Source organism: Vicugna pacos, chromosome 7, assembly GCF_048564905.1.
Source record: "Vicugna pacos chromosome 7, VicPac4, whole genome shotgun sequence".
Lineage (NCBI taxonomy): Eukaryota > Metazoa > Chordata > Mammalia > Artiodactyla > Camelidae > Vicugna > Vicugna pacos.
Window position 1 is genome coordinate 13,493,049 of NC_132993.1, and position 24,500 is coordinate 13,517,548.

The 24,500-nt window shown below is 41.1% G+C and overlaps 1 protein-coding gene across 4 annotated transcripts in view; it reads left to right on the forward strand.

The window, feature by feature from the left end:
- The first annotated feature begins 5,292 nt into the window (after window positions 1–5,292).
- Window positions 5,293–24,500, forward strand: part of ATP6V0A4 (ATPase H+ transporting V0 subunit a4) — a 59,265-nt gene continuing 40,057 nt past the window's right edge. The window contains exons 1-4 of one of the 4 annotated variants that reach the window (XM_072964369.1): window positions 5,293–5,320; window positions 21,815–21,948; window positions 23,463–23,541; window positions 23,805–23,899. In XM_072964369.1, the coding sequence (XP_072820470.1) occupies window positions 21,832–21,948; window positions 23,463–23,541; window positions 23,805–23,899 (291 nt within the window). In that variant the 5' untranslated portion in view covers window positions 5,293–5,320; window positions 21,815–21,831. Of the gene's footprint in view, window positions 5,321–20,121; window positions 20,714–21,814; window positions 21,949–23,462; window positions 23,542–23,804; window positions 23,900–24,500 lie in introns of those variants that run through there. The other 3 variants (XM_072964368.1, XM_072964367.1, XM_072964366.1) reach the window with 3 other exon arrangements.

The window sequence follows — 24,500 nt, forward strand, 5'->3', positions numbered from 1 at the left end:
ATTCTTTTTCATTATAGGTCACTACAAGATTAAATATAGTTCCTTGTGCTATACAGTATAAACTTGTTTGACTGGCTTAGGTTTTGATTCTGCCATCTTACCAAGTGCTCTCTGGTTTTCCCACCTGTCTTATGTTCCTTTTTTCACCCCCTCACTACATTTGGACTGAGTTGTTTATTATTCCATTTTTTTTTTTAGAGATTACAGCATGCATTCTGATCTCATCAAAGTCTAATATTAATCGATATTTTTATTGTCTTCATAGATACTGCAAAGACTTTGGGAATTTTCTCCTGATTTTCAGACCATATGGTCGTATATTTTTAACTATACACATACTTTTTAACTCAGCAGGTCACTATTACTGTTTAATAAAGTGAATGTTTAAATTTATCCACATATTTGCCAACCTGTTGTTCTTCACTCCTTTCTGCAAGTCTGGTCTTTGATGTGCCATCATTTTCCTTCTCCGTGAAGAACACCTTTTAGGATTCCCTCACTGGGGTGTTTGTCTGTCTGGATGGATAAGTTTTCATTCTTGAAGATGTTCTCGAACAGTATTTTTACTGGGTGTAGAATTCTAGGTTGACAGGTATTTTCTTTCAATGCTTTAAATATATTTTTCTATTTCTTTTAACTTTCCTGGTTTCTGTTGAGAGCTGTCCATCTGATTGGAGCTTCCTTGTAGGTAATCTGTCTCTTTTTTAATTTCACTGTTTCTAAGAGTTTTGCTCTGTCTTTGGGTTTCAGCAGTTGTATTCTGATGGGCTCAGGTATGGGTTTCTTTTTATTTGCCTCGCTTGGGGTTTGTAGGCAGTTGAATGTGGGATCTGATGTCTTTCATCAGTTTTGAAAAGTTCTCAGCCATCAAATACTGCTTCTGTCCCATTCTTTTCTCTCCTTCTGGGACTCCAGTTACACGTAAGTTAGGCTTTTGCACTGAATCCTCTCATTCTTTACCCTCTTCTTTATTCTCCATTCTTCTGTTTTCATGCGCTTTATTCTGAATATTTTCTTCTGCCCTTTTATTAACTCTCTTGTCATCTGGGTCTGATTCACTTTATAACTACTCATTGGGTTCTTAATTTCAGTTATTTTAGTGTTAGTTCTAGAATTTTCATTTTGTATCTTAAAAAATAGTTTTCTGTTATTCAGTCTTGTTTTTCATCTTCACGAACAGAGTGAAGATAAATTTTTTTTAATCTGTGTCTGATAACTTCAATATTTGCCCACCCCCATTGGTCTGTTTCTATTTATTATTTCTGCTGGTTTTCATTCATGTTGTTGTGTTTCCTCACGTACCTGGTTATATTCTACTGTGTGAAAAATTGTAATTATAGACAATTGCTTGTAGAAATAACTTGAGTCCTAGGATCACCTTGGATGAGGCATAATCTTTTTTTTTTGGTTGCTTCAGTCAGGTGCTTGGGACCACAACAGTCTGCCATCCTGTCAATCCAGTCTCAGTAACTGAGATGATTTGTATGTAGCTAAGTTGTAGACCTTGTTAGGTTCAGCTTATTTTGGCCACCTTTCCTTCTAATGGCTCTTGGGAAATTTTTCCTCAAAGAAATAATCACACACACGAAATGTACATCCAAGATTCTCCATCTCAACGTTACAGTATTTGTAAAAATAAAAGTTTAGAAGCCTCCTATAATGGGATAGAATGTTTAATTCTAAAATGATGTTTTAGAATAATGGTTATTATTTGGGAAAACACCTGCTATATAACATAAAGCAGAAAAAGCAGGATATAAAACTGTATATTAAGTATGTTTCCAGTATTACAATACACAGAAAAAGTTTTGAAAAACATCCTCCCAAGATGTTAGCAGTGGTCATATCTAGAATTACACTTTGAGGTAATTTTTATTTTCTTCTTTATACTTTTTTTTTTTGATGTCTTTCAGATTCTCTACAATGAATGTGTTTTATAATTAGGAAATAAAATCAAGTTAATACATTTTTTAAAAGAGTAGTTCACAGGAAAGCAATGCAATCACAGAGCAGATAGCCTGGAGTTTACAGGATCTGTCTGATTGCCTGGGAAAAACATTCAATATCAGTAAATCTTTTCCATTAAAAAAAAATCCTAATTAAGTTTCAAGTTGCATGTGGTGCAGAGAACTGCTTATTGACAGCCTCTGTTCCTGGGGTGCCCAAGATACATAACAGAATGTACAAGACACACCCACAAATGTTCAGGACAAAAAGAAGACTAGAAATAAGATATGGAAAAAGAAAACATAGAATCTCCATGATTAGAAAGGCACCTAGAGGCCACCTAGGCCAGTCTTTTACCTTATAAGAATTCTCCCCTACAAAGAAAATGGTAGGTAATAGTCTGGTATTGTTGCATTTGACCTCTCAAGGTCATTACTTGGACTTTGTTAAATGCCTCAAGTGACAGGTTTCTTACTAACTTTTAAGGCAGTCATTTCCACCGTGGGATAGCTCCGACTGTGAGAAAGTCAGTGAGTTACTAGCCTCAAACAGGTAAGGGCATTTTAAGGTGAAGTTAATGAATGGCTGGAGGGGAGGTCCTGTTCAGCTCCAAGCCCCGTGATTGGCAATTCAGTTCCCAGTCTTACCATTTGTGCAAAACGTTTCTGTTGGCACAACAGTGCTTGTGGTTAAGCTCCTTTTTTTGTTTAATAAACAGAGATGTGTGTTCTCAGAAAGTAATTTTAAGCTAAGGTTTTTGGGAAATAAGCTGCATGTTGTGATCAACACTCAGCTGAGTTTTCTTTTCCAGTTCTGTCCACATGCAGCTAAAAAGGACCAGGCAGCTGAGTGAGAGATGGTTGGTTCTCTCTTCCCAGCATCTAACTTCTCTCCTCTGTGGCCTCCAGCCTCTTCTAGAACTTTCCTTTAGTCACTTTTTCTCATCTCTCTGTCCAGGCTGCTCATGGCCCCTGAGGGGCCAACACAACCAACCCCGAGCCAGGAGTCCTGGATTCTAGTGTTCTTGTGTAAGGTGATGTGACCTTGGCGGAAGTCACATCACCTTACTGATGATGTTACCCAGGAGATATGGCAGGTGGCTCTCTGGGAGGGGGACAGAGGGGGAAAAGTCCAGAGAAACGCTCCTTTCAATCCTATGGGGGAAGACCTTTGTCTGGGCTCCTCAGGACTCCCCAGAGGGGGTAAATTATCCCCAGAAGGGGTTCTGCTACATACTGTGCCTACACAAAGGTTGTTAAGTCCTGTGAGAAACAAACTGGAAAGCTGCAGGGATAAAGCAAAAACCCTGTGTCAGGAGCCCTGTGTTCTGCGTGCAGTTCTGTCCGTAGCTGTGTGACCTTAGGCCAATCCCTTCACCTCCCTGGGCCTGTTTCTTTCTCTCTAAAGTAAAGGGGTTGGATTAGATGTCTAAGTTTTCTTCCAGGGGCACAGTTCTATGACTCTGTGCTCAATATAGTATATTAAATGGAGAAAGAAGAGAAATGAGCTAGTAAAGTCTTTTTTTTTTTAAAGTAGACATAGAAATCATACTGGAAAGAAACTCTCTAATAGAATTTAGAGTAAATATTATCACACAAAAGACAAATAACCGGGGAGATGCCCCCCAGTGAAAAACTTGGAGATGCAATGGGTAAAATCCACGCTTGACAAACTTAGGAGTGTTCTGTCCTCTTCAGGATGAAACTTCTTTTTCCTAAATCTCACTTCCGGTCAGTCTGAGACTTGCATTGAAGACAGGAATCAAAGGGATGTTAAGTGGCTGTGCTCTGGAGAGAAGGGAAACAGAGAGCAAGCCCAGCGTTGAGCTGGAGGAAAGGGAGCCGGAGGCTCCATGATGGAGGGTCTCCCTAGGAACGAGGTGGCCGTGTGCTGAGCGGGGAGGTGGGCTGGGGTGGAGGGTGGAGAAGAGTGTAGGTGTCCCTGAGAGCCACCAGGTGGGGGGGGGCTCTTTCTCTCTCAGGCCATGATCTAGAGGACAGAAAGATGTAGAATAGCAGTGAGGGTCAAAGTGACATTGGACGGCACCATTGTGCACCAAGAACCATCACAGGAGAAGGTCCGTGGCCAGGAGTGGGGATGTTCACGGCAGGGGATGGTCCTGGTTTCAGCACACATAATATTGTCCTCAGTGTGCTGATAACATAAACTCGTCAACTCATGAATGTTACTGTCCACAAGTTGCATCTGATTGTGTGTGAAGCTGAATGTCATTCTTTCTTTTTGGCAACCTCAAATCATTCTCTTTCTGTCTCTAGTGCTTTATCCATTAGAGCCCATTGTGAAGGCTCGTGGATGGTGGACTCAGTGTCTGGCCTCTGGTGGAGAAGGGCTAGGTAAGTGGTTGGTAAAATCAATTCTTTGAATGAAGGCAATTTGGCTGGAATTCAGTTCAGAAAAATTAGACCTTGTTTTTGGAAAATCAGGTTGTTACTTTTGCAGCTTACTTTTTTTTTTTTCAATTTATGGCTTAAATTTCTTGCAAGCATGTTGGCTTGCACTCCAGTTTTCCCTTTCCATTTTTTAAATTCTGATGATCTCCTGTAAATTGATCTTGTACGGCTGAGCATGTGGTTGTGCACAGTATCATCCTAATCCTGGGTGCAACGATTTGGGAACAAAGGAGGCCCTTTGTTTAAAGGAATGTCTACTTTGAAGAGGTCTAAGTGGTGCGCTTACCTCTTTGGCTCTGCAAGAGCTGTTTCATAGAAAGTCTTCAGGGCAGGAAAGTATTTTGCCAGAAACCAGCATGGACAAGTGTGGAGTGGCCGCAAACTGGCATCGGGCCCCAGACTTGTGTAAAGAATGGGGCAGTGGTATTGAACATCCAGTGTCAAAAGCAGCGTTCATTTGGATCCTATATGGAATTGATTCTGCTCTGAGAGGGTGGTTTCTCTCAAGACCTAATGCCAAATGTAAGTGTTAATGAGGGTTTTGAAAGTCTATTAAAATACATAGTATTTAATGATTAATAGGAGAATGACTTGCTTAGTGAAAAAGTCAGTGACACAAATAATTACAGAAATGCGAGCGTACTGTCTGGCTTTGTAAGTCATTTAGTCTCCCCATGCCTCCGCTCCAGCCAGTGGGTTGGACTGAATCTCTGTCTCTTTCAGCAAGTGACTGGAAACCCTTTAGGGCCAGAGCCAAGCCTGGCTCCTCCCCCACTTTCTCCCCTCCCTTCGCGGTGGGGAGCCCCAGCACTGCTAGAGAATTTCCGAGGTTTACTTTGGTTTTAGACTGACTTGGACTGCGGTTGTTCACACTTTACCTCTTCCAGCTGTCTGTGACTCCTCAGTGCTGTGAAAAGTTACCTGTAAAATACAGCACTCAGTCAGGAAACTTCCAGAGAAATGTAAGTGATATCTTTGTCTGGTTCAAAGAGAGTGTCTCAAATGTACAGAATGGACGAGAAAAAGCGGATGTCGCCGTTTTCTTAAATGTGCTGTGTAACCAGAGCTCACAGAGTTCTTTTGGCTTGTCAACTGTCCCTTCCCTTGAAAAATAAATGGAACCATCCTGTGACACTTCATTTTCTCATCAGCTGCTACCCTGCCCTCCTTCCTTTCACCAGCCCGATAGTTTGAAAGAATTGTTGCTCCCTGTGGTCTCCTCACCAGCCACTGACTTCCCAACATCACAGTCTTTACTTTGAATTCTGCCCCTTTCATTCCACTCAAGTAGGTCCATCGGGGTCACCAAGAACCTCCAGATGCTTCTCAGGCCTCCTCTTCTACAACCAATGCATGGTTCTTGAGACATTTTCTTCTCTTGAATTCTCTCCTTCAGATGACCCTTCTCCCTCTCTGTTTCTGGTCCGTCTCCTCTGTCCCATCTTGAAACCTTGAGTTCTCCCATGTTCCAACCTGACTTTACTGCTTCCCCCTTGTGGCGGGCTGAATTGTGTCCCCCACCAAATTCTCATGTTGAAGTCCGCACCCCAGTCCCTCAGAATGTCACCTTATTTGGAAACAGGGTCTTTGCAGAGGTAATTAGTTAAGATGAGGCCACACTCATACTGCAGTAGGCTGGGCCCTTACTCCAATATGTGTGGTGTCCTTGTAAGAAGGAGAGATTTGGACATAGACACACACATGTGAAGATGAAAGCAGAGATCAGGTGATGCTTCTACAAAGCAAAGAACCCCAGAGATTGCCAGCACACCACCAGAAGCTGGGTGAGAGGCGTGGAACAGACTGTCTCTCACAGCCCTTAGAAGGAGTCAACTCTGCTGACACCTTAATCTTAGGCTCTAGCCTCTGGAACAATTAGATGAGAAATTCTGTTGTTTAAACTACCCAGTTTGTGGTATTGGCAGCCTAATACACCCCTCTATTCCCTCCCCAGGCTAGATCCAATGTTTTGGTCCACATGCCCCTTTATGCTCTTAAAAACTATTAACAGCCCCAAAATACTCTGGCTTATGTGGACTCTATCTACTGATATTTATCACAATAGAAATTCAAACTGAGAAATTTAAAAAATCTTATATATTAGCTCATCTAAAATAATATGAAACCTGTTATAGGTTGATAAAAATATACATTTTAATGAAAATAACTGTATTTCCCAACAGAGTGGCATTGTTTTATTTTGCAGATCTCTTTAATGTCTGACAATGAAGGACAGCTGGATGCCTTTTGCATTTATGTTTGCATTCAATCTGTTGCTGTCGGTTATTTTTGTTTGAGTAGATGAAGAAAAGAAATTTGTCGTTTAAAAAGGGGGAAAATGTTTTATTAGCTTTTTCAGACAGTTGTGGATATTTTTCTTTGATACTACGCCAAAACTTAACAAGTAGTCAAATTTAAAAGCTTAGTTGCAGGAGATGGGGATAGCTCAGTGGTAAAGTGCATGCTTAGCATGCATGAGGTCCTGGGTTCAATTCCTCATACCATCATTAAATAGATAAATAAATAAATAAACCCAACTACCCCTCCCCGGCCAAAAAAAAAAAAAAAAAAGCTTAGTTGCAATGTGGAATTCGAAACCAAACCTTTTCATTAAAATCCACTGGCTAATCATGCACTTCTGATGAATCATTTGCCTGTCCACGATTTTATAACATCACACGTTGGTCATTTGAGAAATACTGGTTCACAGATCTTCCAAATGTTGTTGCGTTTCATTATACAATACACTAAGAGGAAGATCATATTTACAAATATCTCCACAGAAATATCCTCTTTAGAAAGGTTTTAGTATTAGAAAGCCGTCAAGTTCATGGTGGCAGGTAAGTTCTCTAAAATTGTAATTTTATCATCGGTCAGTTGTTTTCCTTTGAAGTGACAGCATGATCTGGATCACTTCTGAGAAAATGCCTGCCAAATGCCTAAGTCTGAATAACCTTAGCTGGTTAGCTGTTCTTTCAAGTCAAAAGTGGTATTCTGTGAAAATGGCAGCTAATTCAGCTCGCCACTCAAATAATTGCGTTTTTTTGCTTCGTTATGCTGTTAGAATGATTTATATGTACCTTCCATCTTGACACATGGGATACTGAAAATAAAAAACATTTCCTCCTTGGCCTGGACCACTGCGCCTGTCTCCTAACTGCTCTGCCCGAGATGCTCCTTTCCCCTCCCCCCCAACCCACCCCACAATTAGAAATACGTTTTCAAAGATGTATCATTGACGTGCACCCACAGCCTTCACACCTATCAAGGCCTTCTTATTGCTCTTAGGACAAAGACACCAGCTTTAATACGGTCTCATGGTCCTGAATTTCCTCATCCTGCCCACTGCCCCAGCCCCATCTCCCAGCCCTCCCTCCCTCTCCCCGCCCTGTGTACACTGGCTCCTCTCCCCACAGAAGCCTCCCCTGAGCCTGGGCTGGGTCTGGTTATGCAGCTCAGAGAGCGGTGCGCCCTCAGTCAGCGCACCCATCCCAGTTACCACGCATTCGTCCCCGCGGTTATTTGATACTTTGATTACTGACACTAGAGTGGCTCAGCTCTGGAGCTGGAGTTCACATCCTCTCTTTACCACTTACTAGCTGAGTAACCTTGAATAGGTCACCTCTCCCTGTCTCAGGTTCCTAATCTGTAAAACAAACAGTTGAACAAGCAACAAGGATTCTAACATTACCTGTTTCTTAGGGTTTTGTCTTAAATTAGCCCACAGTAAGCATCATCTGTGCCTTAGCCACTGATATGAGGATTATTATTATCATTTTTAGATTTTATTTATTATCTAATAAATTTAATTAATTAATTTTTTAATGGAGGTACTGGGGATTGAACCCAGGACCTCATGCATGCTAAGCCGGAACTCTACCACTGAGCTCCACCCTCCCCCCATGAGGGTTATTATGTCTGACTCTGTGACACTTCACGGGACCAGGAGCTGTTTTGCCCGAGCTGTACCCCAAACACTAGTGCCCTCCCTGGCACACCGTCATTGTGCAGCAGACATTTGTGAGATTATTTTCTTTTCTCATCATTGAAAAATGTGGTTTTAATTGTTTAATTTTCTTCAAATTAATGAATGGACATGGATTTTAAAATCAAATAGTATGAAGGGTTTATAAAAAATAAAAATGCGGAAGTCTCCTGCTCCACTCCCTCTGCAGTTAGTTCCCCAAGAACTACTTTCGACTGCTGTAACTTTCTTCTTGTGGTTACCTTCAGAATCTCCAGGTAAGATGCTCACGTTGCTGTTCTTGATTTGTCTGCTTAAGGTGTGATCTACTGACTTGCATCCAGGAGTCCCTCTTACGCCGGGTTTCGCTGCCTGTGGTTGCAGTTGTTCTCAGTCAACTGCAGTCTGAAAAATTTAAATGGAAAATTCCACAAATAACTATTCCCTAAATCGTGCGCCGGCCTGAGGAGCGTGATGCAGTCTTGCGCTGTCCCCGCCTCGTCCCCCCTGGATGTGAGTCGTTCCTTTCTCCAGCACTAAACTTAGCAGCCCTCTCAGTTATCCATCAGGTCGACCACCAGGGTATCCGAGGGCTTGCGTTCAAGGAACCCTTATTTTACCAGGTAGTGGCCCCAAAGCGCAAGAGTAGTGGTGCTGGCAAGTTCCTCCGGTTGGGTGCTTACAAAGAAACAGTACATTTGTGAGAAATTCGGCTTTGACTGCCCAATTAGTGAAGAATCTCAACAGAATCTGGGCTTGAGGTAGTAGATAAAAGAAGTCACAAGGCTTGTTTATGTAAGTCTCTCTGCCTGAATTCCCTATTTCTGACGATCAGGGTGTCTTCCTACTTCCGAGGCACGGGGTATACCTTTCACATGGGAGATTTATTTTCTGTTTTTAGGGAGACAGAAAGGAGGGTTAGAGTGTCCCTCTTGCACTGGCTGTTTTTAAAGTGACTTTAATTGAAAATAATCAGTATACCATTGAGGCACCTTTTTGGGGTACCCTACCCTGGACCCCAACAGTTCCCTCCTCTGAAACATCTCTGGAAGTTTTACGTATTAAAAGCTGAGCGGGTGACTGTGGAGAGAGAGAATGGATTATCAGAGTCTTCCATTTATTTGAACCAACTGTTAATTTTGAAAACAAAGCAGTTCATTTGAACAGTAGTATCCCATTTTAGGAGGCAGGTGGGCTCCCAAAGCCAGGTCTATGATACAAGTAATCAGATATTTAATACAAGGAGTTTCTATGGAAACAAAAGAAATACAAAGGTTAATGGTTAGATCAAATTATAAACCAGTTTCTGAGCCCCAGGTTTAGAAGTCAGGGTTGAAGCATCTTTTGCAGTTTGAAATGTCTCTGATGACATCATTGTGTGTTCAGGTAAACCTTCTGAGTGGCTCACACAGTAACAGGCACGAGGATTGTTTAAATATGAGTTGTTGTGGCAATTTCTCTCAAATTTATATCCAGTTGTCTACTTTCAGCTTTCAGGACTTCAGGAAAAGGGCAGTTGTAGTTTGAGAGTTTCTGAATTCTGGAGGGATCAGGTAGGGAGAAAAAAAATGTTTTGATTCTACGGAGGTATGCCGTAGAGGTGTGCCTTACAGAGGTATAATTTACCAAATTGCTGTAAGCTTTAGAAAAGAAAAAAAAAAGATTGAAAAAAATAACATGTTAGATAAAAAGTCACAAAATTTATAATCATATTTATCAGCTCATTCAGCCCCATGTAATGAATTCTTGTTCTGCTTGACTCCAGTTTTTCCATTAGTTCTGTTGGCCTTGCCTGATGACTGAGGGTGATGGGGACAGTGATAGTTCCAAAACGTTTGCGAGGTTTTTTTTAGGCTTTGTATGATTTGCCCAGTGAAGTGGGTGCCTTGATCACTGGAGATTGTGGAATGTGTATCCCAAGTGGAACACACGTTTTCTAATAGTTTTTTTTCCCCATTGTGGAGGCATCAGCTTGCAGCAAGTGAAGGTATTAACCCACCAAACAAACAAAGAGGTTTGCCAGGGAACTGGGAAGAACAAAGCGGCTGTCTTGGGTTTCTCATAGTCGTGACTTTGTTTAATTTATAGGAATTGTTTACCCAACTTTTTTTTTTTTTTGAAGTATAGTCAGTTACAATGTGTCAATTTCTGGTGTACAGCACAATTTCCTAGTCATGCATATACATACATATATTTGTTTTCATATTCTTCATTCAAGATTATTGTAAGATATTGAATATATTTCCCTGTGTTACACAAAAGAAGTTTGGTTTTTTTGTTTACCAATCTTAATTTCTCTGATGCAGGAGCAGACGGATGCCATATTACAAGGACATCAGGAAGGCAACAGTCTGGCAATGAGGGGTTAATTTTTTTTTTTTTTTTTTTTTTGCAGAAGTAGAATGGACTTCATCCGTATGTACCATAATCTTTGCAGATTCTGTTGCTGCTGTCTTTACGTGGAAGTCAGCGAGGGCCTTTCACTGATACTCGAATTTGGTCCCTTTAGTGTGAGCCTCAATTTTGATGACAGATAATATTTTATGTCAGAAAATAGATTGCCAGGAATTTCATACAATTTTTGGAACACTTACAAAAATACCTATACAGGCACAACACAAAGAAGGCTTAATGTTATTTCTTATTTGGTAAAGCTTCACATGTAATTTAACATATAAAATATGCCTAATTGGTTTAACAGCTCTCTTTTTATAAGGAGAGAGAAATATCTCAAAGTGAGCTGTAAGCCAAAAGACTTAACCTAGAATTTGAACTTTGGGAAGTCTATCAATAATATCAAAAAAAAATTTTTTTTAATTGAGGTATAGTTAGATTGCAATGTTATGCTGATTTCTGATCTACAGCATAGTGATTCAGTTATACATATATATATTCCTTTTCATATTCTTTTTCATTATAGGCCTTTATAAAGTATTAAATATAGTTCCCTGTTCTATACAGTAAGACCTTGCTGTTCATCTATTTTATATAAAGTAGTTAGTATCTGCAAATCCCAAACTTCCAATTTATTCCTCCCCCCACTCCCCCCTCTGGTGACTATAAGTTTGTTTTCTGTGTCTGTGAGTCTGTCTCTATTTTGTAAATAAGTTCATTTGTGTCCTTTTTTAGATTCCACATATAAGTGATATCATAAGATATTTGTCTTTCTCTATCTGACTTATTTCACTTAGTATGATAATCTCTAGGTCCATCCATGTTGCTGCAAATGGTGATATTTTCTTTTTTATGGCTAAGTACTGTTCCATTATATAAATATATCATGTCTTCTTTATCTAGTCATCTGTTGATGGACATTTAGGTTGTTTCCATGTCTTGGCTGCTGTGAACATTGGGTGCATGTGTCTTTTTGGGTTAGAGTTTCCTCTGGATATATGCCCAGGAGTGGGATCCAAAAGGTTTTAAAACACTCAGTTAAATAGGTCAGTGTGAAACAATGTTTAATTATTTATTTAACCAAAATAACAATTGAACATTTCAAATATAGAAGGTTATATAGTTTTGAGCAAAACCCAGCTCTTTTAATACTGAGAGGACTAGTTTTACTCAAGTAGTTAAAGACTGAATGAAGACTACACAAAGCATAAGTGACCACTCTGAAAAGATACAAGATCTCTTTTCCCCTTTATTTCTAGACAGACGTCTCAAAGGGAAAGAGAAACTCTTTACAATCTGTCACTATCAAGAGCAGACCAATAGGGAAAATTTTTTTTTTTGTCCTTTTAACAGAGAGAAATCTAAATTCTAATCTGACCAGCTTATTTTTTATATTAAAACTCATTTACTTAATTAAGCTTACTTCAGTCTTATCCAGTTCTGACCACACGTAACATTCCTTTTTAAAGATATCCTCTGTTTTTCAGTAAACCTTTAACAACGTTCTGTGTCCATTTTAATTTGTCCCTTATTTTATTTCTCATTTAGAAATAACCAGCTTTAGGACAAAATCACTGTATTTTCCTTAACAAAAAACATACCCATTCCTTATACCTTTTCTTCTTAGATTTTATGCTTCAGCATTTCATCTTATTTGGAAATGATCTTGACATTTAATGAATTCTCATTTAATTTAGCAAAACTCTAAGATTTTAATTTATCAAAAGATTTGGGGAAATTATTTTTAGGTGGACCTACCATAAAACAATTATTTTTAAAGAATTTACCTAAAAACTCTTATCTCATTTATATCTATTTGACTAGTTATGAAAATATCATCGTACCAAGTTATTTTTCTTGCTGACAAATTTCACAACAGCGATAACATGAGATTACTGACTTTGAGTAAATCTAGATACAATGAAAGAATTATATTTAATTTTGATGACTCTAAGGATATGTCTATATTAATTAAACCAATAAATGTAAACTAGCTTTAATCCTGAATATTTTCCCAGATCACATGAGCCTGAAAAGCATTTGGGTTACTTTCTGTTACATTTCTGAGGACATATATATATATATATGTGTGTGTGTGTGTGTGTGTGTGTGTGCTTTTTTGTTTAAGCCAATTAAATAGTGCTCTTTTTACAAACTAATTTTGGTGATATCATCCAGAGGTAATATAGAGACAGACAGAACCAGAGATCTCATAGTTTTTATTTTAAAATCTTAGTCATGAATTGGGTACAGCACAAAATTCACTAGTTTGTAAGTAACAGTGGGAATAAATTAGATTACTCACTCAGATGGCTGAACTCTTATTTCTGGAGAAGACTTTTAAGATCCATCTTTGCCCTTGGCAAGCAATTTTAAGGAGGCTCTTTGGGCAAGAGACTCCTTTTAGCAGTTTGTGTTTAAAAAGCCTCTCTCCTTCCTCTTCTTCTTCTTTTCTTTTTTTTTAAGTTTTAGGTTTTATTGATTGAGGCAAGGCTGCAGTCTCGGGCAATGAGGGCTGTGTTTACATTTCAAAGAAGTAAGATTTATAACCTTATGGGATGGAGAAAGAAAATGTGTCTATCATTACAAGTCTTAGGGTAAGTATTATTTTAAAACATTTTTTTAAGTACAGGACAGTTTTGCTCTAATATCCCGACCTTTTATAATATCTACAATCATTTTGAGAGGAACAGACGAGGCCTCGGGGCTGGTGAAGACAGGTGGGTCTTGACTTATTTTTAGTGGTTGTATTTCTGGTTTTGTTGAGGTTTGCAAGACAGAAACAGTTCTTAGTTCTTGAATACTGTCTTCTAGCTGATTTATTTTCTGATTATTTGTAGGAAGGCCTGAGGAATTGCTGAGGTGATAGGGCAGATTTTCCCCCTTGTCCAGTGGGCTTATTTTTAAAAGGGGCTACCAGGACACGGGAGTCAAGGAGGAGAAGGAGGAAGGGGGTCTGGTGGAGGACAAGGGAGGGGGATCAGTCAGATAGAAAAAATATGAGTTTGGAAAGAGGTGGGTAAAATGATGGAGTAGATGCAGAATTTTTCAAGTTTAGAGACAGTGAGTCAACTTTTCATATAGAGTGTGGAGGGAGGCAATTTTCTCATTGTTAGATTTAGAGGCCTCTAGACACTAATTAAAATGTGCTTCCTATTATTTGTCCGGTTCTGGAACATTTGCAGTCATGCATGAAAATAAACTAATTTTGGAATTTTGCACGTTCCCCATTTTGGCCAATAGAATTTAAATCATTCCAGGTTACATGAACCCATTTAGATAAGTCGTTACAAGATGAGGGTCCACAGATGTTAAACATAAAGCTAGCAAGGATTCCTAAGGTTGACAGTGGAGTCATCTTTCTTTGATTTTTCTCTATAAGAACTTCCCATTATTCTGAATATGCACCAAAACCTGGAACCCAAATCTCAAGATGGAAAAATAAATTAACAAATACACAAAAAATCACTCAACTCTCAAAGAGTGTTGACACTAAGAAAACTCCAAGTATATTCATCACAATTTTAGAAACAGACATGCCTGAAATAAAAAAAAGTGTTTATTTGGGGTTTGTTAGGACTACAGCTCAGGAGACACAAATTCAAGAAGCACTTGAATTGTGTTCTGTGGGACTACAAAATAGGGGAGACTTAAAGGCAAAAAAGGCAAGGTTACAGTCAGTTACGTGATTTGTTTATCTAGATTTATAATTGCAGCTTGCAAGAAGTAAGGGTCCCTGTTAAGTAGGATTGGTTGTGGTGGAAAATGGTTGCATAGACCATAAGTTTGCTGGTTTTGGCAGGTGTTGTTCTGAACACGGCTGGTGGTGTCCTTGAATCTGGTACAGTTCAAAGAAAGTTCAAGTTCTCAGTGGTGCAGAGACGTGTCGGACCAGATCCTCAGTGGTCACCCATCTCCATTTTTGTATGCATGAACTGTGATCACTCCATTATAATTTCAACTTGCCATCAATACTATGTATACAGTTTCATAAAATACTTTTTCATCAACACACGTACCAAGAACAGATTTCCCTGTTAGTAGGATGCTTTTGATGCTGTTTTAATAGCTGCACTGTATTCTATCACATAGCTGTGTCATAATTTATTTCATCAGTTCCCTATGGAACATTTATATTATTTCTAACTTCTTAAAATCTCTTCATCCCAAAGTTCTGCAATTTATTCTTACAAAATTATATATATATATATATCACAAAAATGATTAAATAGCTAAAAATCTGTAATATGATGTATATAAAGGCTGCTTCATTCTTTTTACCAATTACAGCATAAGGATGAACCACTAGCTCTCAAGGAAATCATTTCAGGTATCTTCCTGGCAAACCAGCTTCTTCTCTTGTCCATTACAAATTGTTTCTTCATGCAGCTTTCAGAGTAGTTTGTTTTTTATTTCTTTTTTCCCCCTCTCTAGTTTTCATACTTCTCTTTAATGGAGAAATCTTTTGTTCAAACAAACAAATGAAATATGCAGTAATCTTGTAACAACCTTTCGTGAAAAAGAATATGAAAAAAATATATGTATGTATATGCATGGCTGGGACATTATGCTGTACACCAGAAACTGACACATTGTAACTGACTATACTTCAATTTAAAAAAATGCAGCAATGCCATCGATAAAAGTGTTGCTCAGGATGAAGCAGGGTGTCAGTACTTGATTTTACTTCATGTGCATGGAGGTCCTGTAGAAATGGAACATAAGAAGAGGCCAAAGTGGGCAGCTTTTATACTTTTTAGACAAAGAGACAAGAAATACACGAGGAATTGACAGAGTGAAAAAATTTCAGTTTTGGGTGCCCAATTAGTGAAGAATCTAAACAGAGTTTGGGCTTGGGGTAGTAAATTAAAGAAGTCACAAGGTTTGTTTATATAGGCTTCTCGGCCAGAATTCTGTGTCTCTGGTGATAAGGGTGTCCTTCCACTTCCAGACGCAGGGAGGGCACCTTTCACATGAAGAATTTACTTCTTGCTTTCAGGAAGACAGATGGAGAGTCAGTGTCCCCTTGAGTGGGCCGTTTCTTAAGTAACTTTAATTCAAAATAATCAATAAGCCATTGAGGCACATTTTGGGGTGGCCTGCCCTGGGTCCCAACACCACCCTGGCTGGGAGGAGCAGAAGTGCCTGGTTACTGTTCCTCACGTGACATCCACGACCCAGTGGAAGGGTGGCCTCATTATCAATGGGCAGTAGTGAAAGTTCTGATTGTCTCTTTTTAAAAAAAAATGTATTTTTTTTATAGAGATGTAGTTGATTTACAACACTGTGTTAGTTCCAAGTGTAGAGCAAAGTGATTCAGTTATATATATATATATTTTTTCAGTGTCTTTTTCATTATAGGTTACTATAAGATATTGAGTATAGTTCCCTGTGCCACACAGTCTATCCTTGCTGTTTATCTGTTTTATGTAGAGTTCTATGTATCTGTTAATCCCTAATTGAGTGTCCTCTGACAGCACCCCAACACAGGCTAACAGGAGGGTCTTGTTACCCCAGGTGGGCTGGGAGCTCAGGCTCCCCCTTGGCCTTCTCTGACACCACACTGGGAGGGTGGCTGCTTGGCATAGCTGGGCGAGGGTGGGCGGCTAGGCACCGGTGGCCATGGGCCACTGTTCTTTTTCTGGAATGTTTGGCTGGATGAGAGTGATCACTATCTGAAACCCTTCTTTCTGGGAAGGCTGCCTCCTTCCTGGTCCTTTGGTTACAGAGAGAGTAGGCTCTCTTTGGAACTTTTTTGGTCTGCATATCTTGCTGGCTTCTGCAGCAACATGTCTAGAATATATGAGGAAAAGAAAATCCAGAGAACCCACCTCTGTGCTGTTCCTCAGATCTCAGGGTCCCTAGAAGTTCTGTCTTCTCTCTACCTTTTGGAGTCTACTATTATTTGTTGTATGTATAATGCTGAGTGTTTTTAGTTTTACTTACTGGGGAGAAAAAGCATTCAATTCCATCTTTCCAGGAACAGAAGTCCAAGTAATTTTTTAAAAATATGGATCAGGTAATGTCACTCCCCTGCTTCAAATTTCCCAAGGGCGTCCCAAGATCATTAGAATAAAATCCAAATTTCTTATTGGCCCATCAACTCTCTCAGGGCTTGGCCCCTGCCTCCACTTGACACTCCTCATAAGACTCCCACCCCCCACCCCTCACATATTCCAGCCACACTAGCCTCCTTCTGTTTCTTGAACGTGTTGAACATTTTCTGACCATGAGTCAATATCACACAGTGGTGATAAACAAGGACTCTGGTGTCAGATGACCTGTCATGAGTGACTGTATGTCCTTGGGCAAACTACTTACCTTCTTTGTGCCTCTATTTCCTCATGTGTAACATGAGAATAAGAAGACTGCCAGCCTCCTAGAGTTAAGAAGATTACATGGGTTAATATGTGTAAAGTACTTAAATGTGTTCTGCAGTCATGAGGACAGTGACCAGCACATGGGAAGTACTCCACAGTTACACGAGCTCTTGTGATGAGGTCACACCCCTGCTCTTGCACCCCACAGTTCCTGCTACCTAGAATACCCTTCTAGCAGCTTCTTTTAGCAAAACTGGCTCATTTCCATCTTCCACGTCTCAGCTCAAATGTCACCTCCTCTCAAATGAGAGGGGCCTTCCCTGACCACTTATCTAAAGTAGTCGCTCCACTTTTCTAAAGCCTATCTTTCTACAATTGAGCTTTTCATAATCTGCAATACCTTGCTAACTTATTAATTGTTTACTGGAATTTGTTACTATTTGTCTCCTTCGTCTGGGCATAAGCTTCATGAAGGGAAGGCCCTTGTCTCTTATCTACTGCCCTATCCTCAGCACCCAGATGGAGGCACATAGTAGCCTCTCAATAAATATTTATTGAACAGATGAAAGAATTGAGATCTTTTACAATTACACACTTATTACAAATAATGCTACAGTAAACGTGATTGTAGTTAAATTTTGGTTTATATCCTTAAAAGAGGTTTTATTTATTTATTTATTTTTGACATTGTTTTATTGAGTTATAGTCATTTTACAATGTTGTGTCAAATTCCAGCGTAGAGCACAATTTTTCAGTTATTCATGAACATACATATATTCATTGTCACATTCTTTTTCCACTGTGAGCTACCACAAGATCTTGTATATATTTCCCTGCGCTATACAGTATAATCTTGTTTATCTATTCTGCATATGCCTGTCAGTATCTACAAATTTTGAACTCCTAGTCTAACCCTTCCCACCCACCCACCTTGGCAACCACAAATTTGTATTCTATGTCTAGGATTCTGTTTTTGTTTTGTATTTATGTCCTTTTTCTTTTTTTTTTTTGTTAGATTCCACATATGAGCGATCTTATATGGTATTTTTCTTTCTCCCTCTGGCTTACTTCACTTAGAATGACATTCTCCAGGGACATCCATGTTGCTGCAAATGACGTTATGTTGTCAGTTTTTATGGCTGAATAGTATTCCATTGTATGAATATATCACAACTTCCTTAAAAGATGTTTTAAAGAGAACTTCCTAAAGTGGGATCATTTGGTCCAGGGACATGCAAATTGCTTTTCAGATAGATTTCAGTAATGTACAGTCCTGCCAGTGTCCTGTGAGAATGCTGGTCTTAAGCACCTTTGATTTGAGGCTTTAGGAGAAAAATCAGACCTTAACATAACTTTTCCTTCTTATACTTCCACATGCTAAATAAATATCTAAGATCCTACTGTATTTTACAGATGGAGACACTGAGGTCCTGGGTTTAAATAGCTTTCCCAAGGTCACACATGGTAAAAGGCAGAGATGGGTTCCTGATTCAGGCAGATTGGATCTTTGCTCTTAATCATCAAGATGGACTTTTTCTCTATCTGCTTCTCAGTGATTTGTGGGCACCAGGACCCTTGAGAGCTACTGTTCCACCCACTGACCAGAAGACACAGCACATCCCAGTGGGGGTGAAAAGTGGAATGGAGGTGGGCAGGCGGAGGAGCAAAAAGAGGGGGGCACTAATTGGGCCAGGCACCTCTTGCCTCCAGAGCTTTTAGGGTGGGAGAAGCAGAGTCAACAATGGTGATGCCTTTTCAAGTTTTCACTTCTAATCTTCCTGCTCTGCTTTGGGAATCCTGAGTTCAGTCTTTGTAGCTTTGCCCAGGTGAGTCTTGAGTGGATCTGCCCTGTTGGGATGGCTGGGTGTGGCCAAGCAGTACCTTTCCTATGGGGCCCTCACAGGCCCCGGTCTCCACGGCCCCAGATTCAAAATTGCTGCTTCTTCTTTGCTGATTGTTTCCATCCTCCCTACACTCTACCCTTCCCTGCTCCGTCCCCAGCTAAAGTTAGATTTTTCACCCTGCGTTCTCAAAAGCAATGGTTCTGGTTTAATCACCGGGAATCACCTGGGGGGTTTACGGAAAAAGGCAAATCTCAGACAACCTGAGAAATCTGAACACTGATGGGATATTTGATATTAAGGAATTATTGCTGAATTTTAGGTGTGACCCATAGTATAATTTGTGTGTGGGGGCATAACAAATTCATGGAAGAATCCTTATCTTTTGAATACTTTGATATTTAAATATTTTGAAAGAAATAATACGATGTATGAAATTTGCTTTAAAAGTCTGGGCTGAAAAAAAATAATATAGTCTAGGGTGGGTAGGAGAAGTGGGTGGGGATTAGATGTTACAAAATTCAACAACTGTTGATGCTGAGTGGTATGCACACGGCTCTTCCTCAAACTAGTCTCCGTACTTGCTCAGATGCTTTAATTTTTTCCACTATAAACTGTAAAAAGCCAAAAAGCACTCGCCCCTTATTTTAAGGTCCATTTTACAGACATCCAGGCGGTGCCGTGGGGGCTTGGCCCACCCCACCTGGGGAGCAGCCCCTGCAGAGTAACCCCTGGGCCAAGAGAAACACACCTAATTGGCTGCTCTGCCCCCCACTCCCCGCCCCATAGATGGGAAAGACAGCAGTCCTCAGTAAGAAAAGGGCAAATCCCCCCACTGGCCCCCTCTTATCTGGGCCCCAGGGAAGCTGAATTTTAGCCCTAGGCTCTGTGTAAGGATGTCTGTCTATTCTCCTTTGAATTTAATTTGTTTGGGGGAAATTAACTGTTGATCGGGCTGTGAATGTGATTCTTTTTTTTTTTGTTCCAAAGCTATTTCTCACTGTCACTTCATTTTTACGATGAAAGGAAGGAGTGTTCTAGTGTGCTTAGTAGGCATCTCAGAAGGCGGTCTCTAGGGCCCTGCTTTCCAAACCCTCGGCTTCCCCGGGGGTAAGTCACTTTCCTTAGGGAAGAAAGCCCCTGCTTCCTGGTGGGGCTCCAAGGTCGTGGCCGAGGGCCCGGGGGGGGCGGGGGAGGGACGGGGTTTGAGCAGGGCGGGCCGGCGGGGCACGTTTGTCCTCACCCCGGACAGGACAGGCCGGTGTTGACACAACAGAGCCACCTCTGGGCCCCGCGGGCGCCCGGCGAGGAGCGGCCGCCGGGAGGGGCCCATCGCCGCGGGGAGGCTGCCGGCGGAATCCCCGGCCGGGCTGGTCCCGTCCGGCCCGCCACTCGCGAGCCCCGACCGCCGCGGCCCGGGCTCCCCGCTGGAGGTCGGGCGAAGGCAGCCGCCGGAGAACCGCAGCCCCGAGGCACCCCCGAGACCTCCGGCCAGGACCGGCTCTGACCAGGCTGGGGTAGGAAGGAAGGGTCTTTCCGTGGTGCTCTTTTTTTGGTGCAGGAAGCTAATGTCTTCTGTCTCTCTTCTGTGAAAACCTGGCCTCATTCACCGGAAAGGGCAGAAGGAAAAGTTCATTCATCTCGTGTCACAAGGCAAACGTGGAAGACCGGATTCTGCGTTCAGCGCGGAGGGGTGACGCCGAGCCTCTAGTCAATAAACCGGGAAATATTTTTTGAGCATCTTCTTTGTGATTGAACTAGACTGGTGAGAGTGAAAAACGTAGTTCTAACCGCGTGGATTTTTCTGGCTAGTGGCCAAAAGAGACACTAAGCAAAGTAATTGCAGATGGTTTGTGTTCTGGGAGCTTCCAGGAGGGGGCTTAGTTCACCGGGGGTGCTGATGGGATCTGGACAGGCTTATGGAGAAAGAGGACCCTCAGACTGACGCCCGGGAGGAGGTGTAAGGCGTGGGGCTGTGGGGTAGGGAGGTTGAGGTCCCAGATCTAGGGGACCTCAGAGTCCAGAGGGGGCTTGCGGAGAAATTCCGTGTGTTAGGAGAGATGAAGTCGAGGCGAGGGCAGAGGCCGGATGATGCACGCAGCCCTTGGTTGGCTGTGTCTAGGGCTTTAGATTTTATCCTGTGGGAAAATGGGACAATGGAAGGATTAAAACAGGAGGGATAAACCCAGTGTCTGGCAAATAGCAGCTCCTCTATCCCTTACAGAATGACAGGAGGAAAAGGGGGCCCCTCTGGAGGGTGTGATAGTTCTTCCAGAAGGTTGGACTTTGGGGAAAACAACTTGGTTTGGCAGCAGTAGGGCAGTCCAGAGGGTCTTTGATGAGAATGGATTCTAGGTGAATAGTCTTTTTCCTTATAGAGAACGTACAGATTTATTTAATTCCTGCCTACTGCGCAGGGTTCTGTTGTATCAGTTTAATCTGTTGATGGATATCTACGTTAGATCCATTTTTTGTAATTATTATATACAATGTTATTGGAAACATGCTTGTGCATCCATTTCCCCACATGTCTCCATTTAGCTGGGTGATGAGCAGTGGAAATCTTGGGTCATGGAGAAGTCATGGAGAGTAATACAGTATTTGATAAATATTGACAAATTGCTCTATGAGAAAGCTGTACAAATTTACACTTCGTTAAGAGTATGACAATGTGTTTGCTTCCTTGTACCCTCCACAAACTTGAGGGGTTTTTTTTGTTTTGTTTAAACTTGAGTTTTTAATCATATTTTTTCATCTTTTGCCAATCTGATAGGTGGTGAAAAGTACTACCTTGTTTTTGTTTATATTTTTAAAATCAGGAGTGATTCCTGTTGCTTTTCTTCCCCCCTGTTGGATTTTAATTTAACTCAACCAAAACCAATTTTTGTCCTAAGGTTTTCACACATTCATTAACCCACATATCTTTGTCTCCTACAGACTAAGGCTGGGTCAAGATGGCGTCTGTATTCCGAAGTGAGGAGATGTGTTTGTCACAACTGTTTCTCCAGGTGGAGGCTGCATATTGCTGTGTAGCTGAGCTTGGAGAGCTTGGATTGGTTCAGTTCAAAGATGTAAGTACCGCATTCTTTGGAGACCGGAGGAAGGTGGAGTTTCACACCGCTTCGTGATAGTGAACAAAGTTCAGGGAGGAGAGCCCTGGGCTGGAATAGGTGGAATTCCGTGGTTCTAGTTCTTCTGGCTAGGATTTGCGATAACGTTGGGCAAGTGACTCACAGACATGTTCTTCCTTCCTCCAGTTGTGTCTCCTCTATGGGGATGTTTTAAAGCTCTGATGCAATCACTAAGATGGCATTGTATTTTCTTTCCTGTGTGGCATCTTCAAAGCATTTGATATATCCAACGGGCAAACCTTGTTCTGAGGACAGAAACTAATTCTTCCTGATTACACTGTCTGAGGAAAAAGTATCCTGGAGTCAGTCCACAGTCTCTGTAGAGTGACATTCTTGGGCTAGACCATATTTTTTTTTCTTCCAGCTTTATTGTGATGTAATTGACATATAACACTGTTTAAATTTAAGGTGTATGGCATAATAATTTGATTTACATACATCATGAAATGATTATCACAATAAATTTAGTGAACATCCATTATCTCTGACAGATACAAGAATAAATAGAAAAAATTTTTTTCTTTGTGATGAGAACGCAGGATTTACTCTCTTAACACTTTCATATACAATGTACAGCAGTGTTAATTATATTTATAATGTACATTACATCTCTAGTACTTATCTTATAGTTGGAAGTTTGTACCTTTTGACTGCCTTCATCCAATTCCCCCTTCCCTTACCCCTTATAACCACAAATCTGATCTCTTTTTCTATGAGTTTGTTTGTTTTTGAGGTATAATTGACCTACAACACTATGTTAGTTCCTGGTACATGACACAGTGATTCAGTATTTCTGTACATTTCAAAATGATCACTATGATAGGCCAGTTACCAGCTGTCGCCATTGGACGGTCTTGAGTATGATGCTGGGGCATCATTTCCCAGAGGCGGCTTTAGAGCCTCACCAAAATCTTTTGAATCCAGTTTAGAAAACTGGACTCTTTACTTTCTCACCAGGGTCAGCGTCAAAACTAAGCCCTGCGGAGAAGGGTTATGTCTTGCTCCTTGCGGCCCCAGCTCCAAGCTCAGGACCTGACATGGAGCAGTTCCTCAGTAACATTTACTGGGCTGAACGGAGGGTCACCAGCACAAGGACGCTGAATTTTTGTTGATGACCAGAATACACTGCATGGAGCTGTGCAGTTTTCAAGGTTCTGTCACATTCATGACTCCATCGAGGAATTCCAAGTGTATTTGGGTAGTAAGTGCAGCTGAAATGAAGGAAACCTTAGCTATGGGAGGACATTTAGAAGGGTAAGAAGACCAGAGCTGGGGCATTTGGAGGACTGAGTGTAAGAACATGACAGTGTATTTTGCCTATAACTCATCCTTCTTGTGCAAGGAAATATCTATTCTTAAGATGATTCCAGCAACGTTCTCCAGCAGTAAGAAAAAATAATAAAATAAGCAAAGAGAATGCATTGGCATGCCTTGTGGTTTTTTACCCCCTCTAGTTAAATGTGAATGAGAGCCGCTTCCAAAGGAAATTTGTGAATGAAGTCAGAAGGTGTGAATCACTGGAAAGAATTCTCCGTAAGTCAATTTTCTGCTTGCTTTCTATATGCGACCTGGCAGGTCTGATGTCCTGCACCAAACATGTCCCTATTTGTAAGACTTTTTGAGGTGATCCTGCAGACAAGGTAGGGGAGGTTAGAGATGGGATCCAGCTGCTGTGACAGGTCTTCAGGGCCATTTAGGCAGCTGAACTGGGAAAGGCACTTGACCTGTTTGACCCCATTTCTGAAGTCTGAGAAAACACAGTCACCTTGGGTTCTCTGATGGGTTTCATCCCTCAGGTTTTCTAGAAGATCAGATGCAAAATGAGATTGAGATTCAACTGCTGGAGAAGTCCCCGCCCACCCCTCTCCCTCGGGAAATGATCACCCTGGAGGTAGGTTCCTTCCACGGGACCGTCCTGAAGCCTGTGTCCTGGGGACTCAGAGCCTCTCATGGATTCATTACCCAGTTGCTGAAGGCGTGGACACGGACTTGTGTGCTTGTCCACTTTTCTGTGTTATCCCCTCGGGAAAATCCCGCCGTGCAATTTTTAAAGTCACTCTTCTTGCTCCAGGAGAGAGCTCTTTTTCTCTCTCAATGCAGCCCTAGGGACGCTCACCCCACCTGGAGGAGCAGTTTCCTTTGTGGGCCTAAGAGGTTACAGACAGCGAAGTCTCATCCATATGGTGCCACTGAACAGACCTTACTTGGGCACAATGGGATGTCTTCTTTCTTTCATCTTCTTTTTGAAAATTATAGTCATCATGCTGTACATTACCTCTGCAGGACTTATTTATTTTATAACTGGAAGCTTGCACCTTTTGACCACCTTTACTGATCTTCCTTCCTTCCTTCCTTCCTTCCTTCCTTCCTTCCTTTCTTTCTTTCTTTCTTTCTTTCTTTCTTTCTTTCTTTCTTTCTTTCTTTCTTTCTTTCTTTCTCTCTCTCTCTCTCTCTTTCTCTCTCTCTCTTTCTTTCTTTCTTTCTTTCTTTCT